We start from the raw sequence: 23,825 nt of genomic DNA, 5'->3' as shown, positions 1-23,825 counted from the left end.
GTACTCTAATATCACTTAAAAACCCTCAGTTGACCCCACATCCCCCTCCAATTACTGACCCATTTCTTTGCTCCCTTTTAAGGCCAAACTTCTTAAACTAATTGTCTGAGTTTCTCTATTTTATCACCCCCATTCTCTTCTCAACCCATTCTAACTGGGCTTTTGGCCCAATGGCTCCAGTATGACTGCTACCAATTCAGTGTGTTTTATCTTGCTCAAACTTTCCATCAGCAGTTGACACACTGACCATTCTTATCTTTTGAGAGAAGCTCCTCTCTTGGCTTCTTGACACCACCACCCCTTGGTTTTCGATCTACCTCAATGGCCACTCCTTCTTCATCTCCTCAGCTGACATCTTCCTCTGCTTGACTTCTAAATAAAGAAATGCCCCAAAGGCTCAGTCCTGGGCCCCTTCTCTGCACTCTTCCTAGGAGGGCTCATCTGGCATCATGGCCTTAAACACCATCGGCATACTAAGTTCTACCCCTAGTCCTGACTCCTTTCCAGAAGATTAGACTCTGATTTCTGTTTTCTTGATATCTGTACATATATATCAAAGTGCTTCAAACTTAACATGGTCAAAACATACTCTTCCCCTGAGCAAAATGCATCACCATCCACCCAGATGCTCAAGCCAAAATTCTAGGAGTTTCTTTTCCCATGATTCCTTTCTTTCATTCACCCTCTCCATCTAGTCTATCAATAAGTCCTGGCAATTCTACCTCCAAAATATATCCTTAATCTCATCCTTTTTCTCCATCTCTAGTATTACTCCCTGGTCCAAACCATCTCTTGCCTGGACTACAGCAGTCTCCTAACGGTGTTTCTTATTTCCACTGTTTTTCACACAGTAGCCAGAGGTATCTTTTATAAATATAAATCAAAGTGTGTTTCTCCTGGGCTTAAAGATTTCCAGTGGTTTCCCATCTACAACTCAGTATAAAATCCAAATACTTTACGGTGATAAGGGTCCTGCCTAACTCTCTGACCCTGTCTCTTCCCATTCCCCAGTCTCACTCGGCCACACTATCTCTCTTCTGTTGCTTGGGCTAATTCCCACCCTAGAGAGGCTTTGCACTATCCTTTCTGCTTTAACTGCTCTTCTCCAATTCTAGCTGGTCATTTGTCTCTGGGTTTACATGCCATCTCCACAGCCTGCCTTCCCTGACCACCCCACTAGGTCACTCTGTATTAAATCACCATACAGCAATATTGATATCTGATGTTTTCTCAACTTTTTTAATGGTGTCTCTCTCTCCTCAATAAAATACAAGCTCTGTCGGAACGGGAACCTTGTCTGTGTTGTCCATTGCTGTGAATATAACACCTAGAACAAAGCCTAGCATAGAACTAAAAAAATATTTATTGAATGAATATCAGAATGACCTTGTGAGGTACTTAGATGAATATCATTACTGTAAATGAGCTTCCATGAGTCAAATGACAAGTATGGGTATTTGAGGAATACAATTCTCAATGTTTAGTAAAATAAAGCTGATAAACTCATCAGAAGTAATAAACACGTTCCTGGTATTTACTTACTAAAAGACTAACTCATTTTTCCTTGGGATGAGAGAATGAATTAACTAAAAATGTAAATTTGTGTCCTACATGGAAATGATGGAGTTACTAACTAGAGAAGACAACTAGGATTGCCTTAAAATCACTTCTGTTTGTTTTCCTTGCAGACTTGCCATTTGTACTTACGTGGTAAAATCTTTCTGGCAAGTTAGAAGTTCCAACAGGAAGAGTATATATGGTGGATGGAAGCAATGAGGCTGGCCAAGGGATTCTGTACAATACTGAATTATCCTCAGGACTTCCAGGATGCTCTGGGCTTGGGCTTTCCTCAAAGAAAGAACCTTTACAACACTGGAGACAGAACGCAAGTCAGGAACACCCAGAAAACACTTGAGCTGGGGCAGAAAGAACACATAACCTCCACCCAAGTTCTGATGCCATATTAATAAAGAGAAAATACTATTGTGAGGTATTAGAAATACCAGTCAGGAAGAATATGAATACTGGTTTACTTCTTTTAGGCATCACTCAGCAGCATTACCAATCAGTTCACACCAAATGTCCAGAAGTCCACCAATCCATTCTTTAAAATTAATCAATTAAAAAGAAACTTTGGTATCTTCATTTTCCCATAGAGACAAAACTTTTATTCTTAAGACACAAAACTCCTCACTAAATTAAAATGTGCAATACTTCCAGAGAAATAGGCCCAAGGGCAAATAATTTAGTCAGGAAATATCAAATCCTAAATTTCTGCCAGGGTTAAAATAAGACAAATTTATAAGTGGCAACTACCAAAAGAAATGCTTCCTTTTTTATCCTAACAGTACATTATTGAGATATACTTTACGTACAGTATAATGTACAAGTCTTCGGTAAAAAGATACTTCTTTAAAGGAAAAAGAAAATCCCATTTTTTTTCTTAAATATTCTGATACAAGTCTTAATCTATCCTAAATATTATTTGTTCGTTTTTAACATGAACTTCAAGCCTTTGACTAGAATGGATACCTATGGCTTGAAAAGAGAAAGTGCTGGAAAGGTAACGACTGGCTCACCTCTCATGTGAGAGTGACTGATCTTTAATGAAGTCCATGACATCCTTCAGCACAGGGTATTTTTCTTTGACTGTGGGCACCGGTCTGGCCTCCTCCATGGATCGGAAGGACAGCAGCCGGAGTCGCCCTCGGGTGAAGGGAGGCCGCCGGGTAGGTGTGGAAGGTGATGAGAGCTCTTCAGCTGTGGCAGAGGACAAATCTGCAGTGGGAGGGCTACTGCTGGGTGGCAGCCTCGACTGCCCGCCCAAGCCAGGACTCCGGTTTCCTGCAGTAGGGGCTGTTGTTTCAGTGGGAGACACCGAGGCTTGGAAATGCTCTTCCACCACAGAGCTTGTCCTCTGGCGCCTGTCAAGTGGCTGGAGGTGATCAGTTTCATCAGAAGTCACAGACTTGTCACAACTTTCTTTTGCATTTATACCCATGGGCAAAAATTTAAGTAACAGAAGACTCTTCTGAATACACTCTTTTGCTAAATGCAAAAAACAAGAACAATAATGAAAAGAAAAAAAGTCAAAATTAAATTTATTGCTTACTTTCGGAGAAAAACCCTATCTATTTAAACTTCACAATTTAGGGCAAGAAACACCTTCATTAATACAATGATATACATATCTACTGACAGAATAGAATCAAATGTTATCTCATTATACAAATCAAGATCTTGCCAGGACTATCGACTCACTTAAAAAAGTTTTATTATGGATATTTTCAAACACAGAGAGAGGGGAGACCTCTCCATGTGCCTATCACCCAGCTTCGATAATTATCAACTCGTGGCTAATCTTGTGTCACCCCCACCAACTCCCCACTGTCTGGATCATTCCCGTGCAGATCTCTGCAACACACTACTTCATCTGTAAAAACTTCAGTACATTTCTCTTCCAAAAGAAGAGTTTAGGGCCGGCCTGTGGCTCATTCAGGAGAGTGCGGTGTTGATAACACCAAGGCCACGGGTTCGGATCCTACAAAGGGATGGCCGGTTGGCTCACTAGTTGAGTGTGGTGTTGACAACACCAAGCCAAGGGTTGAGATCCCCTTACCGGTCATCTTTTTTTTTTTTTTTGTCTTTTGTCTTTTTTCCGTGTCCGGCAACGGATCACAACCCTCAGTGTTGCCCCCGCACCGGACCGGGACCGGCAACGGGATCGCAAGCCTCGGCGTTGCTCCCACGCCTCGCTCAGCCAGTGAGCGGGAGCCGGTCTGCACGTGGGATCCGAACCCTCGGACGGGAGCGCCGCCGCGCTTCCCAAGCGGCGCACTATCCAGTGCGCCACCGGGCCGGCCCATCCGGTCATCTTTTTTTAAAAAAACAAAAAAAACAAAAGAAGAGTTAAAAAAAAAATATCATTTTAAAAATTAATATTAATTCTTTAACTTCACTGAATAGGCAGTGTGAGCACACCTTAAAAACATAACAAGAAGTAGCTCAAAAGGCACGTGATGCCCCATTTGGAGCGTGTCAGTAAACAATCACTCCTCTTGCATTGTCTCTATTTGTGACCCATCTTTGGAAACTACATTTAGCATCTGTATTACTTTCCCTAGGTCAACATTGCCTTACTAAAATCATCCAGAAGGCAGCTCACGAGTTTTCTGGGTTCTAGAATGAAAACAGAAGACCCAGTTATGACAGCTGGCATCAGCATACTCACCCAGGCTCTCAGGGCTCGCCTCGGTTGCTTCTGAACCATGCTTTTCTTCTACTTCATCCCCCAGGCTCATCAGGGACTTCTGCTTCATCTCTAACTGGGGGGAGGATTTGAGCCACATAATTATACTGTCCAGACAGGGTGGCAAAGGCAGCCACAGCCAACTACTTCAAAAGTGCACAGCATGGACATCATGTAGTACTTTATAGCTACTTTCCAGCTGTTGAGAACACAGGAGTGAGCTGTTTTTGTTTGTCCTTGAAGTCATCCAAGCTTTGAATCTGTCTAAAGGTGTACCTGCAAAATTACCTTCTTTTCAACTACATGTTATTTGGGAAGGGTTTGTACCCATGACATTATTATTTTAAAAATTCTAAAACACTGGTGCCAAAGGGGCCTTTATTTATTTATTTATTTTTCTTTTTTGTCTTTTTCGTGACCAGTAACGGGATCGCAACCCTCAGTGTCGCGCCCGCACCGCGCTCAACCAGTGAGCAGACCAGTCTCTATATGGGATCCGAACCCACGGCGGGAGCGCCGCCGCACTCCCAAGCGCCGCACTCTACTGAGTGCGCCACCGGGCCGGCCCCAAAGGGGCCTTTATCTAAGCCCTCCCAGTAAAGATAAAGCAGCTGAGGTCTAGAAAAATGGTCTTTCTAGGGTCACAATCCAGTTTGCTGCAGAAGTTGGACCAAAATTTGATCTCTATTCTACCCTGAATGAGGCAACAGGTCTAAGTGATGCTGAGACTTCCAGGCAGAGAATGGTGCTCTTAGTATCAGCCCAGGCAATAGCCATGGCATGGGCCACAGTGCTGACAGCCCAAGCAGAAGGCCACATGTGATATATGAGGCGAAGGTCTTAGAGGAAAGGTTGGCCTCTTGTCAACTGTAAGTAGTCTGTCCTATGCTAAACCAGAAGCATAATCTACAAAGTGCCTTGTCAATTGCCAAACCATTTTTACTTAAACTGTCTGGGACAGCTGACTTTATCAGACACTATTTTTCTTTAAACTTCTACTACTGCCCTGTTTTCTCTGTCAACACACTCTTCAGATTCTCCTCTACCATTCAGATGATAATGGCTTTAGTTTCTTTTAAGAGATCCTGTCCATTTTAGTCTCTATCTATCCAGTGTATATTGGGCACCAACTATGCTCTAATGGATTCTCTCCAAGGCTGTCTGTTCCTAGATAAACTTAAATTTTTTTAAAAAATTATTACAAGTGATTTGAAGTTAACCTCATCTCTGCCTTGACATTTCCATGACACAGAAGCCATTTAGATTCTTTCACTTACTAAATTCTCCAGCTAGATGTCTCAGATAACCTAGATGTTTTCAAACTCAACATTTCCCAACTCAAATAGCCTCCCTGCTTCCAGATCTGAAACCACTTTTCCGATCCTAGTCTGTGCTTCTACTACCCACCAAGTCACCCAAATCAGGAACCTAGGAATTGCCTAAATTTCTCCTTCCTGTTCACCACTCACATCAATCACAAAGTCCTGATGATTATTTTATTGCCTAAACAGCAGAAGCCATCCTCATCTGACCACAGCAATTAGTCTTCTGCTTCCAATTTCATTATCCATCCCTTATTCAGGTATTTAAAGATTTTTTTCGCAATTACTATACAATATTTAAGATGCATGTAAATACATAAAGAATAAAAATACTAATAAATAGGTACCCATCTCCATGCCTAAGAAATAAAAATAGTTCTCCTGAATTTGGTGTTTATCATCTACATGCCTTTGTATAATTTTACTACATATTTAAGTATGTAACATATAAATTTGGTTTGTTTAAACTTTATATAAGTAATATCATACTTATGCATCCTTCTGCAACTTTCTTTTTTTTGCTCATCATCAAGTTTGTGAACATCATCCATACTAATACATGTAGCTCTATTTCATTCACTTTCATTGTAATACAGTATTACATTATTATATTTCATTGCTATATAGCACTATATAATAATATAATACATAATTTCTTGTCTATTCCCCAACCGATGGACATTTGGTTCTTCCAGGTTATTGCTGTTACAAACAAAGCTACAGAATCATTTTTCTAAAATGCAGACCTGTGAGGCTTCTCTCCTACCTAAAACTATCTGTCAATGGTTGCCCAGTATTTAAAGCAATGATTTTCCCTCCAGGCTAAGGAGTTACACCAGTGGCCCTTGGGGTTACTGAAGGATATAAGGAGGGCTCAATTAAGCTCTGTTTACTCTGAATATTTTCAACATTCACCAAATTATGATTTCAAGAACTCTAAATTATTTTATATCTATTCTTGTCATTGAACCTTAGTTTAAAAAAAAATTCCTAAAATTATATTTTTGAGAAGAGAGCTACTTACCTTAATTCCATGATATCATGGTGGGAAAACCTAAAATATGTCAAAATCGTATGCAAAGAAAAATCTTACCATCCATATTCGAATCCCATCTGCCAAGGCATACACCTGTGCAAACTCTTCACTCAGGGCTATCTTGCCCCCACTGTGTACTGGGGAAAGAAGGAGAGACAAAGAGATTACATTCGGTTAACACAATTCACTACTGCAACATTAGGCACAAAGTAACTTCTAAATCTGCTAAAGTATAGAAAAAGTCCTCCTAACACTTACACATTGGGGGTGTGGTAAGAGACGCTTGGGGAAAAAAGTAATTAACTAAGACACAAATACCTGTATGGGTTCTCTGTTACTTCAAACTAACTTTTTTCAAATTAATAATTTCTAAAATAGAAATACTTTAAAAAGTAAGTAAAATATTAAAGGTAAAATATAAAAAATACTAAAAGTAAAATAAAAAATATTAAAAGTGAGTAAAAAATAATTACTGACATAGAAAAAAGTTCACGGAATATTAAATTAAAAAAGCAGATGATGAAACAGTATAAACAAAATGATCTCATTTAAAAAGAGTACACATATATTAAAAATATGGGTGGATTTAGATACACATACACACATATGAATATATCTAGATAAAAAGCCAGGTACATATATAGAAAAATGTTAACAGAGGTGCTAAGTGGTGAGATTGTAGTTGACAATTATTTTAAGCCTTTGTAAGTTTCTACATGAATGGGTATTATTTTTATAATTAGAAAAATAACAAAAAATAATTTTTTAAAAGAAAGACCTATGACCTGCCCCTTCTCTTCATCCAAAAACCAAAATATAATATACTAGAACAGTGTGAAACTCTCTGTTGCATCAATATATAATGCAGTAAATATTTTCTGAAACCCTAGAATGTGCTGGGCTCTAAACCAGGCACCAAGACTACAATGCTGAGAAAAACCTGACCTCATGCAGCTTACATTCTAGTTGAAAAACTCCTCCCCTACATTTTTAACCCAAAAGGGTAACCAATTTTTAGACAAAGATGAGTAAATTAGCTAGACAGAGACCATTTTCTTTTTTTTTTTTTCACATAACATAAAAGTAACCACTTTATTATTATTTTTTTTTTAGATTTTAAACATGATTTATTCTGAGTTTAAAAGATCACTCTAGCTGACAGGTGGAGGTTGGATCAAGGGTGGGTAAGAGGGCTGTGGGGAGATCAGTTGCAAAGGTTTAGGTGAGAGATGACGGTGGTCTATACTAGGCTGTGATCAAAGAGATGGTGAGAAGTCGAAGACTTACGGGCAGGTGAGAGATTGCACAGGATCTGGCGTTTGGATGTTTGTACAGAGACCATTTTCAATGTAAGTCATTCTTAAAGAACTCATGAATAGCCCTTAGATATATCTATATTGTAAAGGCAGTGACAGAAAGAACTGAGACAAGCTGTGCCTCCTTCACATCAATGATGGCAAGCATTCTAGAAACAACCTGCATACAGCAAGATACTTCTAGTTGCCACATTTGACTCTGTGTCTCTCTACTATAAACAGGTATGTGGTATCTAAACATGGTTTGAGCTTTTCCCCAGCAGGAAGGCTTATGTTTCTCAGCTTTTAGCCCACAAGTCTTTTATCCCTCTAATGAAAATTCCCTCAAGTAACGAAGATTGTCCAGCTTTCTTACTATGATTTGATTACAAAAATATATACTGACTTGTTTTTTTCCCAAAACCATACAGGTTACTGTGCCCCCAACTCACCCAATTCCTCAGCAGAGATATACTTGTCTGTATGACATTTATTTCCATAAATCACTCATGTTTTAATGTAGTTTTATTTGAGCAGCTTTTTAAAGGAGATATTAAGACTTGAGGGAGTAATGGAGATGTCTTAGCAATTAGAAAATAAACTCTGTAATGTGAGATCCAAAGGACTGAGCAATACAGGTCATAGTGGCAATAATATTAATAATAATAATAACATGAGCACTAGTCAAATTACCTACTCTAATGCAAGGAAGAATCTCTTCTTGCTTTCATCTGCACTGTGGAAAGAACACAGATCCTGACAAAGTACTTGGGAAAATCAAGGCCTCATCGTTAGATACTGTTTGAAATGCTTTTTGCCTGAATGAGAATGAGTGAAGAGATAGACTCTCCCTCCAGCCTGGGTCCTGTAAGGTTGCAGGTTATGTATACGATAAGTACAGAGATGGTATCCCTAGGGACATGAGGAAAAGAAATAACGAGAAGTAGGCTATCAACAAAAGAAGCCTAGGGGCCGGCCCGGTGGCGCACTGGATAGTGCACCGCTTGGGAAGCGCAGCGGCGCTCCCGTCCGAGGGTTCGGATCCCACATACAGACCGGCTCCCGCTCACTGGCTGAGCAAGGCGCGGGAGCAACACCGAGGCTTGCGATCCCGTTGCCGGTCCCCGGTCCGGTACGGGGGCAACACTGAGGGTTGCGATCCGTTGCCGGACACGGAAAAAAAGACAAAAGACAAAAAAAAAACAAAAAACAAAAGAAGCCTAGCAGAGATAATGCTACAAAAAAGCTACAGGTCTAAAGATAACAGTTAATACCTACATTTTCCTCCTTGGTTATCTGTACATTCAATAACTTAACCATCTGCAGTTTTAATCAGAATTTCTTAAAATGTTAGAGACAATCGATGCGAAACTGATTTTACAGATAAGAAAACTGAGGTGCACAAAGATTGATTAACCTAAAGCTGCACAACTTCTGAGTTTTTGAGCTGGGACTATGACCCAAGGTAGGGCTTCTTCCTATTATATTTCTTGGCATTTTTCATGAGAATTCTGGATAAAGATAAATTATCTGTTAATTCTGAAACTCAAAGCTACTTGCCACACATTACAATCTGCTAATTATAAACTGACCATGAATCTTTTGATTGGCAAAGTAGGACTAACCAGATGAAGTTCACAGCTATAGAAATGTGTTTATATTTTTAAATATTTTAAAATTTTCACTTAAGATAGACTTTCCTAAAACTTAGCAATTAGCCTTCAGATCAAAAATATTCCCTGTAATATAAGTTACCATATTTTTGCAGCTTCTCATATAAATCTGGAGTGCGATACACCAGAGCAGCAAAGGTGGCGTTCACAGCTTGATCAATAGTGGAACCAGCAACTATATCTGTCTTTAGGGCCTGTTTTCTACATGCCTGTATGAATCCTTTGAAAAGTTCTGAGTATGGCCCACAGAAGTTCTGAGCAGGCTCTGACTGGGCAAAATCAAGAAGAAAACGGCGGCAGGGATCATCAGGGATGTTCTTAACCTGGGAACATTAAAAAAGAAAAAAAAAACCCATCACGTTTAACACATTCATTCAAAAAATAAAATTTACTGAGCACCTACTAGGCCAATGCAGAAGTATAAAACACAATGCATACTCTCAAGAAGTTTAAATCTATTTTAGGGAGACCAGACAGATATATGGGTTAAAAAAGGTAAACATAAATAAAACACTAAAAGCATTAAATCTAGTACTATCATAAAGCAAAAGACTATCAAGTGCTAAATGCCTAGAAGGGACACCCAGTGCTGAGAATTCAAAGGAGAGAGTTCCTGGCAGGTTAAAGTAATTAAGAAAAGCCTTCTGGAGGACACGGACTTGGGGCAGGACCCTGAAGGATGGGCAGGTTTAGCGCTGAGGAACATAACCATTAGTAGAAGTAAAGAGTCAGTGGGGAGACTGACCTGGCCTGAAGTCTCAGCTGGGGAGTGGTGGGAACTAGAGTCAGATAGTTAAGGTGAAAGGAGACTGTAGAGAGCCTTGACTGTCACACAGGATTAGACTTCACCCTGTGGGCAATGGGGAGCCATTAATGGTGCTTAGCAGTAGAATGACAAGATAATGCAGTGATTAAAAAAACGAACTTGGTAGGTACCAATGTAACAAGGCAGTTGCAAGATGAGAGCCTGCATAAAGATGGAGACAGAGGAGAGGACAGAGATGAATGTCAAAAGAAAGAATCCACAGGGCTTGCAGCTGACTGGACAGGAAGGGAGAGAACAGGGTTGGGAGAGAGGGGAGACTAGGGAGCAGTGGCTTGAGGCCTGGGGAAACAACAATGACAATAACAGAATGAGCAGCGCAGGGACATTTTGGTTTTACACTTCTGAGTTAAGGGGAGTCAGAACTTTGAGACAGAATATCTAACAGGAAGGGCCGGCCCATGGCTCACTCGGGAGAGTGCGGTGCTGATAACACCAAGGCCGTGGGTTCAGATCCCATATAGGGATGGCCGGTTAGCTCACTGGGTGAGTGTGGTGCTAACAACACCAAGTCAAGGGTTAAGATCCCCTTACCAGTCAACTTTTAAAAAGAAAAAAAAAAAAAAAAAGAAATACCTAACAGGAAGACAGAGATATGTAACTGGAGCCTGGGAGAAGAACCTGGAACCTGATATTTAGGAATTATTCCCACAGGTGTGATAACAGAATACAGTAGAAAGGATGAAGTCTTGGTGGGATGCAGGAAACGGAAGGAAGCCTGAATAAAGCCTACACTTAGAGAAGGAGGAACAAGAAAGGTCAATAAAGGAAACAGATGGAGCAGTTAGATGCAAGAGAAGACAGTGAACTATCACGGAACCAAAAGGAGAAAGAGTCTGAAGGAGCCTAATTGAACAGAGAAGCTGAGGAAGAGCCACTGGATTCAGCAATTAACTACTGAATAATTGGGGGGGGGCAGGTGGAGGGAAACAGGGAGGCAGAGAAGTAGAAGAGAAATGGAGAGAAGGAGAGATAAAAATAGAGATAGAGCGCAAACTTGTTTAGTTTTTAAAATATTATACATCTACATAATGTGCTACATTTCTACAGAGAACAACAGTACAGCACAAATGATTTACTCTCAGGTTTGACTCAGCAGGCACAAGAAGTAGAATCAACTTGATTGTGAACTCCACCAAGAGAGATTCACTGGGCACCTACTATATTTCACTGAAGAGTCATTCATTCAATATTTTGAACACCCATTTCATACCGGTCCCTGTGGTATGCGGTGGGGATAACAAATGAACAAGGGGCAGTTTCTGCCCTCAAGGAGCTAACCATTTAATGGGGTGATAAGATATAAACACAACTGTTGGGCCGGCCCGTGGCTCACTCGGGAGAGTGCAGTGCTGATAACACCAAGGCCACGGGTTCGGATCCTATATAGGGATGGCCGGTTGCTCACTGGCTGAGTGTGGTGCTGACAACACCAAGTCAAGGGTTAAGATCCCTTACCGGTCATCTTTAAAAATAAAAATAAATATAAATAAATAAATAAATAATAAAATAAACACAACTGTTTACAACTTAAAGTAATAAATATAAGCAAACAGCTTCCACTCCAAATAAAAAGATAACAGATGAGTAAATACCTCCTTACTATCCTGCTGTGGGTGAGTGGGCCAGCTTGCTTCTAATTCCAACTCTGGACAAATCTGATGTCTGAAGACAGGTTTCCACAAGGGGGAGTTTAGAACTAATGCCATCTTTGCCTGAGGTACGGCCATGTTACTTCCTAACTCTGCAAAGAGAAGGCTTATGAGAGTTCTATTTTTTCCTTTATTATTGACAAAGAAAAGGTTAAAAAAAACCTAGGACATTATTAAAACTTAGAGGAAATTCACCCACATTTACCAGAATGTAATTGTGATACTTCATGAACACACATCACAGATTAACCTAAACCCATAAGCCCTGAAATACTATTCTGTGGGACAACCTCAGTTACAAGGTACCTTTGAAATGACTAATCTGTTCAGTAAGCTGAAAACAGAATGTGAACTACCTCTAGGATATAACAGAAGGTCACTAAGGAATATTTAATTATGGGAAAAATTCACAATTTGCAAACTTAATATTATAAAAAATAATAAAAACTATAAATGTGTTTATAAATAGGCATAGAAAAAAGATTAGATGGAAATAAATAAAAATGCTAACTAAAAATTATCGCTGGGTAGGATGATTCTACTTTTCTTTGGTTTTTCTCCATTATATAATTTTTCTATGATATTTCACTTTTACAATTGAAAAAACTCAAGAAATGATATAGAAATAAAATACACTACAAAGTTTTGCTCTATAATTCTTATTTCTTGGAAGAATTTAATAACTGAGTCACTTTAGGACAAAATCTACATTCATATTATCTACATATATTTACATAAATATTCACATATTTAAAGGATACACAATTAATTTATTCCATATTTCTACCTTCTGGTCGGAGTATACCTAAATCTACTTACAAAAAAATGATGACAATGCTTCTAATAAACAGCTCCCTACCCCACACGTCCTCCAAAGACGGGGGGATCCACAGCACCTTTCATGATGTGTTCCAAAGTCTCGGTCAAGAAACTTCATGACAATAGTGTCAGGTGGACATTTTATTCTGGTTTGGTTTAAAGGAAACTAGGAGGGAACATTATCAGTACCTTGCTCTGACGTTACGTGGAGATGACCTACAAAAGACAGACACCTCGTGCATCAACACACTTGTAATGAGAAGGGAAGGAACGGGGATGCGGACTTACGATGTACAGACTTGAGTGCCATGCACTGGGAAGCAAGGCGTCCCATCAGTCTGGAGATAAGGAGTTGTAAATCCAACCCCCAAGACACGGCAGCATCAGGCAGGCCATAGGCAGTGACGGTGAACTTGTAGCCCCACTCACTGTTACTGCTGTCAGAGTGGAAGAGGAATTGTAGCCGAGGACCAGCCTTAAAGGTCACTTTCTAGAGGTAAACAAAAGTCATGTGGCCAAACAGATGTGAGGAGGCAGCATTTCAGTAATAAGCATGTTCTTTGTGACTCAAAACACCTATATTTAAAAGTGGGCTCTAGCTCCACAAGTCCAAAACTACTAAAGGTAAAATGCACAAAGGGGTGACTGAAACAGAAAATTCACAATTGCACCTCACAAAGAAGCAGAATTGGCAGAAAGCTGCTGCTCAGCTTTCTAAACCTTAAATGACCACCTGCCCGTGACCTACTTAGCCAGTGATCACACCTGCTCATTCCTTTGTTCCCAAGCAAGACAACTGACAGTCTGAAGGAGAATGTAACCTCCATACCAGGAGCTCAAGCATATCTAACTGTGAGGTGGACTCCTAGATTTCACCGCTATGGTCTGGGCCCTCCTCCTGGACCTAACCAGCCCATTCTTGCTAAGGAAGACAGCTCCTCATTTACTCTGTACAACATGATATAAATCAGGGGTTGGCAAACTTTTCCTATGAAGAACCACATAGTAAATACTTCAAATTTTGCAGTCACAGTCTCTGTTTAGACTACTCAATTCTGCCACGGTAGTGCCAAAGCAACTATAAATGACACACAAACAAGGGGGTGTGGCTATGCACCAAAAAATGTGTTTACAGAAAAGGCGACACGTTATAGTTTGTCAACCTCTAACATAACCCTTCCTTTTACAAAAGGGTAATATAAACGCTTCCCTTCAAAGATTATACCTCGATTGCCCCTTGAGTGCTGACAAAAGAATGGTATAGCAGTAGGTATTTCAACTCTTTCTGGGAATGCCACTCACCTTGGGCCATTTATCAGTGCCAACTTTCATGTCATAGCGTGTCTTCCCACCTCTAGCATCGGTAAATTCCAGATAATCATACCTGTGAAGGCACAGTCTCTATTACCTTCCTTCTCTCATTTCTGACCCACCACTGCATGGGAAAAGAAGATGTGAGGCTTACCTTTTCTCAGTCTCACACCTCTCATCAAATTCCACCTCAAAATAGGTTGCCCCTGGACTAACAAAGACAGACACTTCATGGCAATTATTTTCATAGTTGTGGGCAGATTCCTTAGTCCATGTATGTAACACCACAGGCTGCTCTTGTTGCCAGGTCTCCACATCCAGCTACGCAAACAAATGAGTCAGGAAAAAAAGGTTTTCATCACTGTGCCCCAGCCACACACAGGAGGCTGTTTCTCTGTCAATGGCCAGCAGATGGGCTTTCATAGCCCTACTCAACCCGTCACACAGGCCAAAAGACACACCTGACATGCCACCTACACAGACGGATCAACACACATCTATCATTCAGCAGAGTAGACGTGTGCCTTTATTACACTATAAGAACTCTGTGATCAGCTTCTAACTTTTAACATGACAGAACTATTTTTCACTAATTACTAGCATGAATTTTCAGTAGAAAAAGCACTGAGTTAAGAGTTTAAAGAACTCACATTCCTACATGAGACCTTGAGCCCATTCTCTCTTCCCCCCTTTTCTTTCTTGTTTTTTTTTTTTTGATTCTTTGCTTTTTTGCCTATTAAATATATATATGCCCTTCCTACTGCCACACGGTTGATCTGAAACTCAAACAAGATAGTGACAAAACTTTGTGTACTGTAAAATTGAGAGAAAATTTTAAAAATGCCAAACCTTCTTATTTGCCTTTCAACATACATCTTTTCTTCTAGACTCCAATCTGTTTATTCATTACATGGTTTTACATAATGTTACATGCTGTAAAATGATGAGTTTAATCTATACACAACTTCCTCTGTATTTCCTGTCTAATTCTGACCATATCAAATCAACTTTGACTGGCATTTATCCTTGCTGGCAACACCACTGATAAAATCAAGGTGGTCTTCTAGAGGCAATTTATTTGTGTAGGTCTGAAGTCAGTGGTATGTTTCATTACACATAGTCGCATCACTCCTAGGAGAGGACACAAAGCAGGTTCAAGTGCCTACTTGAGTACCTTATTCGGTCCTCCTTCGGGGTCACTGCAGAGCTGCTGCAACAGTTCTGTTAGGGTACTGAACTCTCTCAAGAGTGTGCAGTGAGAAATGTCTAAAGTGCAGAAGTCCAGCAAGAAGATGACCTAAAGGAAGATGAATGAAGCACTTAGCATCCACCTCAGAGTCTGCCTGGGGGTGCAGATCACTAACCCCCCTCCACTCATAGCCGCCACTTTTTCTTACCAGCTGACGAGCTGCCATTGAAAACACCGAATTACATAATTTTTCTACTATGCTTTTTCCACTATACTGCGACAAAAGGGATTCCAAAATCACTCTCATGCTTGCCAGAAATTGTCCCACATCTACCAAAACATAAAGAAAATAATATTTCATATGGTAGAAACATCATTTGCTTAGTTATCACCAAGGGCAAAGGTGGAGAGGGCCACAGAAGCTGTGGAGAGGATTCCACAACAGAAAGAACACAAGAGCATTAGATAAAAAGTTACTTTTAAAGCAAGTGATTTTTTTTTTTTGCTTTTCCTATGCTTTGATGAAATGGAAATGCCACTTTTATAAGGGAAGTTACATGGCTGACTGACCCAGCCATCAGCCTCTCCTTCTCCTTCTGTTTACAAAAGGCCCGTGCATTCGTTGTGTCAATCCAACGGGCCACACTCTAGGTGGCAAGACCCATACTGTAAGCATTTTTGTCACAGCTGCTGAGACCAAGTTTGACAGAACTGAATTTTCCACATACAATTTCTCAGGATCTGCTGGGTCTCATATCATTTTCTGTGGGTTTACTGAACATAAATCTGAGTATTCTCAGTAATCAGCAAAGGTCACAGCAGTGCTCATACACCTCAGATTTTAAAAGTTCAAGACGTTTTTTGAGGCTGGCTGGTTGGCTCAGTTGGTTAGAGCACTGTGTTATAACACCAAGGGCAAGGGTTCAGAGCCCTACACTGGCCAGCCACAAAAAAAAAAAAAAGACTTTCTTTTTTGGATGATTTGGTTAAAACAGGGATGATATTCCTGAAGAGTGAGATATCATCTAAGAGAGTGTAGTGTGATTGCTGAGGCAATATTTAGTCTGTGAAATAAGCTAATAAAAATAGTTAAGCATACTGCCACACTCAGAAAGGAAACTTAGAGCAAAAAGACATGCTAAAGAATTCTATTTTAAGAAGACAAAAAACAACCCAAAGATCTGGACTGTAATAACATAAAGAAAACCATATGCACACTCAATGCATGAGTTAATAAAGAGAATAAACACACAGCATCAAAACCCAAACACCTATCTGTTTCCATTGATTGTGTACTGAAACTCACATTTCTCAATAAGGTCCACAGCAAGATCTCTGGCTCCAGAATCTGTGCTCTTCAGCTGCAAGTAGCACCAAGAGAGCAGGCTGCCTTGGACAGACCAGAACAGGGAGAAGAGCACAGAGCCAACCTCCACTTGAGCCCCATTGAGCATCAACAGCTCACACTATATGGAAAAAGAAAAAGAGAAAGTGTTCACAAGGCCATTCACAGCTCACAGCCAAGGGCATTCTCTAAGGGAGCAGCTATTACTGACAAGAAATTACTATGGATATGCAGCATAGTCATGAAAGAGCATTCAACCCAGAAGTGACCAAAAAAAAAATGGTATTATGAGAAATCTTCTCCTGCCCACCTGCTTTTCAGAACCTTTACAAGTGGTGTTTACTACACATGACATCTCCTTCTGCCACCGCAGCCTTACTCCACTGTTACCTCTGCTTTCACATCCTCAGATCTCTTCTCTCTCTGGCACCTTCTCCTGAGCCTTGTTTCAAATCTCTCCCACCTTAAAAATACAATTCTTCATCCTTCTATGGTTCTCTAACCATCATCTTTGTTCTCAGGAATTTCTTTGAAAGGTTACCTGACCTCTAGAGATAAACTCTTGCACATAAGAACCATGAGATCTGTGCACATCAGCACTGTTGTGGAATTAATTGCCCCAAACTGGGACCAAACCAACTACCCTATAAAGTAAGGTAAATTGGATAAATAAATTGTGACATGTTCATAAAGGGAATATTGTACACCAGTAAAAACAAATGGCAGCGCATACATCAACATGAGTGAATCTCAAAAACACTGTTGAGTGAAAAACACAAGTCACAGAAGATTGTATACAATATGATTCCATTAAAGGTCAAAACTAGGCAAAACAAACATGCTGTGCAGGGCTAAGTAGAAAGAAAAACAAGGAAATGACAAGCTCAAACCAGAATGGTGGTGATGTCTAGTGAGGAAGGCAGTAGGTGAGCCATGGAAGGGTGGGAGGGACTGGACATTACACTGGTAATGTCCCAGTCCTTAAAGCACACAGTTGTTTCTTTAAGCTGTCTGTCCACACTTACTCTTTTGTTTGTGTATCTCACTTTAAAAACTTGCCTACTCCTGCTCTGGTTTTGCTCTTCCCCTCCTCCCATCCTGCTGCTTCTGCTGACACCACTCCCCAAAGGCATCAGCTACCACCCAGAAAGCAAAGCCTCTCCACTTAACCTTAGAGGCCTTGCTGACCACTGTCCCTCTTGAAAACCTCTCCTCGCTCAACTTCTGTCTCCCCTGAATTTCCTCGTGCCATTCCTTACTATTCTCCTGGCTGCCCCCCTTCTCCGTGGATGTTCCTCAGGATGCCCATGGATGATGCAATGCCATCTATAGTCATAACTTCAACTGTCACCTGCTTGTTACTGATTGCAAAATCTCCAGCACTGAATCATCTCTTGAGTGAACAACCCGATCTCATCACCTCAAGTCCTACCAGACCATGAACATGGCATGTTCAAAGTCAATCCACTATCATTCTCCTCTTCAAATACCTGCTGCTCCCATCTCATCATTGGACTTTTGCACAGGCTGCTCTCTCCACCTGGAATGTGTCTCCTTCCTCTTCTTTCCTTGGTTAAACCCTATTCATGGCTTCACGCTGAACTCCAGCACCACCTTCTAAAAGCCTTTCCCCAGCCCCACTCCCAATGCTACCAGACAGGACGAGGTATGCTCTTCTACATCCCACAGGACCCTGTGCTCACTTCTCTGAGAGCCCCTGCTGCATTGTTAGAACTGTTTGATTACATGTTTGTCTGCTCCTCAACACTGTGCTCCTTTGTCACTATAGCCCGGACCTAGCCCAGGACCTTGCATACAACAGGCATTCAGTGGATATTTATTGAATTAATAAACTCATGAGAAAAATTTCAGACTAGGTACATTTCTGATCACCCTTAAAATTTTTTCCTAATGGGGCCGGCCCGGTGGCGCACTGGATAGTGCGCCGCTTGGGAGTGCGGCGGCGCTCCCGCCGAGGGTTTGGATCCCACATACAGACCGGTTCCCGCTCACTGGCTGAGCGAGGTGTGGGAGCAACACCGAGGGTTGCGATCCCGTTGCCGGTCCCAGTCCGGTACGGGCGCGACACTGAGGGTTGCGATCCGTTGCCGGACACGAAAAAAGACAAAAAAAAAAAAAATTTTTTTTCCTAATCTAACTCTACCTTTTTAGTATAACCATAAGTGCTTTTTACTGAAAGATAATTCAGGGAAATAAGCTAACGGCTTCAGTGATCTCTGGCCTAGGAAATTCAATGTCATTTATAACTTCTTTTGTATTACAGGTAAATGAAATGGAAGAAAGAACAAACATTTGGTCTCCAAATGGTAAACAGTTATGGGAAATTCTTGTGGACAAACGCTATCTCATTTCTCCACATACATCTTACAGTAAGTCTGACCTAGTGGAAAGAGGACAAGACTCAGAGTTGAATAGCCTAGGTTCCAGTCCTGGCTCTAGCACCTACCAGCTCCTCACAGAGAAAGCAGATTAACACCTATAAAAACCAGGTGAGAACCCTGAAGTTGTCTGCCCAATGGCACTAATGATGTGACTGTAAAAATAAGACTGGGGAGGGCAAGAGCTCAGATAAGGATTCTCAGACAGGTAGAATTTAGATGAACTACAGGAGAAAGGGAAGGTGTGAGAAGTGACAGAAATAAGGACAGAGATTAGAATGAGCTGTGGCTAAATGGGGCAGAAAGCAAATATTGATGAGCAGTAAAATCTCAAAGTGAGATTTTAAGGAAGACTCAGAGATGGGCAGAAGAGTCTGGAAATAAGACAGAAAGCAGAAAGTAAATAAGAGAAAATTAATGTGACAGCAGAAAACAAAGCATTGATCAAAAATAAAGTTAAGGCTTATAAGTCAATGTTACCTTAAAGAATATAGGCATCATAATGAAATCCCAAACCCAGATTTAAAGTAATACAAGGTTCTAAATAGTGGTCAGTCTCAGTGTGACCTTATTAAATGATAACCTAGTCAGACTGTAAGCTCTCTAAGGTCTCTGTAAGTGAATTGGGAGAATAATTGCTGAATGGCCTATCACTCCAGGCAGCTGGGAATGAATGAAATCATGGCTCTAACAGCAACTTGAAAAAATGCATAACAAAAAATGTATAACATTTAAAGACACTAAGTTCAGCCACAAGGTACAAGATAAGTTATCTTGAAGTCCATGATGTCATTAAATACTTCAAGGGTGTGGTTTGGACTGTCCCACCACAAAATCTCCTCTAACTCTCTGGTTCCCATATCTAGTCCGAAGAGGTAGTTCTTTGTCACCCAGAACAGGCATTCTAGCACTTCAGAATCTCTTGGGGTACTTGGTAAAAATGCAGATTCTTAAGCCCTATCCTTACAGATTCTAAATCAATAGCTTGGGGTAGGACCTAGAAATCCACATTTTTTATCAAATATCCCAGTGACGCTGATCCAGTTGGAGCATGGACTACATTTTGAGAAACAAAATCCTTCATGTTAAAAAATAAATAAAGTGAAAAATTTAAAATATCATTAGCACAGGAAAAAGAGAATATATTTACAGATTTGATTAGTCTGTCTGTTAGGCAATTATGTTTTAGCTGATGTCTAAGATGGCGGCAGGAGGACTGAAGGAACACCCAAAATGGCTGCGGAGAGTTTCAGGTCCCTAGAACAACGTTTTCTGAGAATCACAAAAAAAACCCTCCCCCTTCTTCTTCACCACCACATCCCCTTCCTGTGCACGCGAATTTCTCCACCTATAGAAAAATCCCAGCTCAGCTTAAACCCCCCCTTGCCCCCTTTCCCTTCCTTCTTAGCCAATAGGAGCCGTCCAGCTCAGCCTGACTGGATATAAAGGCCCACCCGACTCTCCCGGCTGCTGCGCCCACTTCCGAGAGGGCAGCCCGCTTGTTCGTTTTGCCTGCCTAGTACACTTCAGTTGAGTCCCTGCCTCCTGGTGTGTTTCTTTTGCGCTCAGGCCTGGGTTTTTTTCTTTCACTGTGAATTTGCGAAGTAATCTTAATTTTTAAAAAAAAGTCAAGGCAGTTTTCCACAAAATTCATACCATGAAAGTATAAATGTGCTGGGCTCATCAACTGACAGTACAAGGGCACTTGGTACAAATCCATTTCTCTTCTTTCACAGGAAGCCTTAACAAGCACGCCAGTGTTTTTATTGCTTGACTACCAAGGGACATGTGAGTGTCCCCTCACTCATTTGCAGGAGCTGGCTGGGAAACCTGTGTGCTCATCTGTAATGGTCAAGTAACAAAGTACATTCACAATGTTAAGTGAGGGCTAAAGGGGAAGCCACAGTGACTGCCATATCATTTGCTCCTAAAAGTGTGAGGCAAAGGAAATAGGCAGGCAGCCATAAGATACCTCTCGAGCAGCCACAGAGAGAAGAGTGTTCATGACCACCAGGACTTCACTCATGTTCATGTTGGCCAGGTCGCTTTTCTCAGGTAAAAGTAGAAGGCCGCCTGGATCCTTATCACTGAAAGGACACAAACTAGTCATGACACCCGGTTTCTGGAATTGTGTAGTATAATGCTTACTAACTTAAAAGCTTCCAAAAAAGAACCCAGAAAGATTTCAGTGTCAGTTCTCTAGATGAGAGGAGTTTGGGTCAGGAAGACAAGCCACGGTCCCAGCTGGGACTGTGACACTGTCTGCCCACATGCCCTTCCATAAGCACAGACTCACTAACCCTCTAGTCCTTAGAAGAGATCCTGAAAAATAAATCTGATGAATAAATCGCCTTAATTACCAACACAAAATACACCTAATCTCATGACTGCTAACTTGATGAGCCAGGGTAAACACTCCCTGTGTCTTCACATGTTCTTCATATACACCCCCAGGCTCTTTCATCATCCTTGCTAACTGACTCTTAACACTTATTATACAGATAGCTCTCTAAGTCTGGCATCCATACCAGGTATGGTCTGACTTGCAGTCAGTTGCTCAGGCTGTTAGTTCCTTTCCTCCTTCAAGAGCCTACACCTCTAGCAATGCAGCCTCTAGGCCCTTTAGTTCTTTGGTAGTCAAAACATGTAAAAATCTTCAAGTCCTCCTCTCCCAGCATACCTCCTGCAAAGTACCATTCTGTGCTTCTGCAGTTGGTTTTAATGTAGTTAGGCTTGTTGACTTAAGTACAGTATCCATTAGGTTTCAGTCTTTAAAAATCACTTAGAAACTGAAGTATTCAAAGAGATCATCAGTAGGTTCAACTCTAAATTGTCTTACAATGACTTGGATTAAACGCTTGACAAGATTATTACTCTACCATCATTTTAGTCCCTCCTGTGTCTTGTAATAAGTCACTTCAGAAACTTCGCTTTCTAGCTGAGCAGAGGGAAGTATTACTCCAAAAGCACATGAAAGGAACGAACAGCTAAAGAAAACAAGTTTGCAAAGATCTGAGATACTTGACAATTGAAAGGAGTTATAAACTTACCTAAAATATGTGCACAGTGAACGGAAAGTAAGCTGCAGGGACTGCTTGTGCTTCTGCTCGGTGACATTTTTCTAGAAAACCAGAAACTGTACATTCAGAAAATCTACTCCATGACATTCCAGAGACCTAGAGCAGCATGAAATACCACCACCCACTGTTCCCAAGTACGAAGAAAGCCAGGGTCAGCAAAGCACCTCACAGCACCCAACTAAAACCTGGTTTAGCGCTAAGAAGGAGCAGAACCAACCGTCTCAAGAAGATGGCAGGTTTACTTTGGTTCACCGTCAAAGTTAACATCTTCGAGCCTTCCTGCAGGAAAGCCTGATGCAAATGTTTAGGAAGATGACCTCCAAGAGACATATATTTTTCAACTCTGGACATCCCATCCCAAGAGCAAAAGGTACATTTCTTGTGAGTTTTCTATTTTTCAACAGGACCAAAGCCTTCTCTCTATCCTGTTCACAGTCTAGGGTGACATTTATAGGAATCAGATCTCCTGATGGGGCTACTGGCTTACTTTGGGGGGAACTTTTTAAAAAAATCTTAATTCAATAAATGTATTAAACACCTACTGCTATGCAAGGCACTGAGGGAGATTTCCAGAAGATTTAAGACCTAGGGCCCTGCCTAGGGCAGTGTAGAGGGAAGATAAGATACGGTCACAAGAACACATTTACCTGGAGACAGAAGTGCTTAGCACTGTAAAGAGTTGGCAGTGTTCAATTCATTAGCATGAGCATGGAAAATATAACCCTTACTACTGCTGTCAGAGGGCTGGGCAAAGGGAAAGTGACTGGGTTGCTCTGCTAATAGACATTGACATCACTGAAGAGGTCATGTGTCCTCTAGTTTTCTGTGGGACACATGCTAGCAAAAAAAAAAAAAAAAAAAAATCATTTGCTCAGCTAACTGGTAAATGCTTCCTGCCAACAAGCCAGACAGAGCCCCACCCACAGTCCAATGGGTCAAATCAACTGATGCTGTCAAAGGTTATAACTCAGAACGTGAGAATTGATCCCTCAAGCTGATATGCAAATTTTATGTATAGCTGAAAACAACCAAACACCCTTCCTTCTCTCTGAAACCTTCCTCAATCACTTGGCCTCAATATGGCTGTCCACATGGGGTCAGTTTTTCCTTGCAGCAGGTGTCCCGAACTAGACTACAGCCTTTTGGCAACAAGGGACCGTGTTTTATGCTTCTTTTGTTCCCTTCCTTATTTCTACAGGCCTTTATACATCCCACAGAACACTTCACTCACATTTGCTTGTTATATATGCCTTTTAAAATGCTGAATCTAGTTTTCTTTCTCAAATTCCTTTTATTAATTCCATTAGTTGCTTTTCTATACAGAAAATAAAAAATAATCTACAATCATATCTGTAAATAATTAGTTTTATTCTTTCCAATTGTTATTTTTAAAATTTATTTTTCTTGTCCTTTGGCACTGGCTAGGCCCTCCAATACAATCAAAGAGCAGCAGTGACAGTCAGCATTTGTATTTTATTCTGCATTTTGAAAGAAATGCTTTTAGTGCTCCATCACCAAGTATATTGTTTATTACAGGTTTTGGACCCATGCCCTCCACCACATTAAGGGAGTTCCCTTCTATTTCAAGTTTGCTAACGATTTTTTGTTACGATCATCATCAAAATTTAATCT

General features: G+C 40.8%; 1 protein-coding gene across 1 annotated transcript in view; it reads right to left on the bottom strand.

The window, feature by feature from the left end:
* ZZEF1 (zinc finger, ZZ-type with EF-hand domain 1) overlaps positions 1-23,825 on the bottom strand; it is a 112,747-nt gene that overhangs the window by 43,502 nt on the left and 45,420 nt on the right. Inside the window, exons 17-30 of the mRNA XM_008568744.1 lie at positions 22,164-22,234; positions 21,086-21,200; positions 16,676-16,835; positions 15,578-15,699; positions 15,355-15,477; positions 14,335-14,501; positions 14,172-14,253; positions 13,158-13,359; positions 11,994-12,142; positions 9,658-9,898; positions 6,665-6,744; positions 4,232-4,325; positions 2,580-3,048; positions 1,708-1,872 (exon numbers count right to left, since the gene is read on the bottom strand). Coding sequence (XP_008566966.1) covers positions 1,708-1,872; positions 2,580-3,048; positions 4,232-4,325; positions 6,665-6,744; positions 9,658-9,898; positions 11,994-12,142; positions 13,158-13,359; positions 14,172-14,253; positions 14,335-14,501; positions 15,355-15,477; positions 15,578-15,699; positions 16,676-16,835; positions 21,086-21,200; positions 22,164-22,234 — 2,240 coding nt within the window. The remainder of the gene's footprint in view (positions 1-1,707; positions 1,873-2,579; positions 3,049-4,231; positions 4,326-6,664; positions 6,745-9,657; positions 9,899-11,993; positions 12,143-13,157; positions 13,360-14,171; positions 14,254-14,334; positions 14,502-15,354; positions 15,478-15,577; positions 15,700-16,675; positions 16,836-21,085; positions 21,201-22,163; positions 22,235-23,825) is intronic.

This window comes from Galeopterus variegatus, unplaced genomic scaffold (genome assembly GCF_000696425.1).
Source record: "Galeopterus variegatus unplaced genomic scaffold, G_variegatus-3.0.2 Scaffold25, whole genome shotgun sequence".
NCBI lineage: Eukaryota > Metazoa > Chordata > Mammalia > Dermoptera > Cynocephalidae > Galeopterus > Galeopterus variegatus.
Note: the sequence above shows the minus strand (reverse complement) of the source record. Positions and strands in the feature narration are given on the sequence as shown.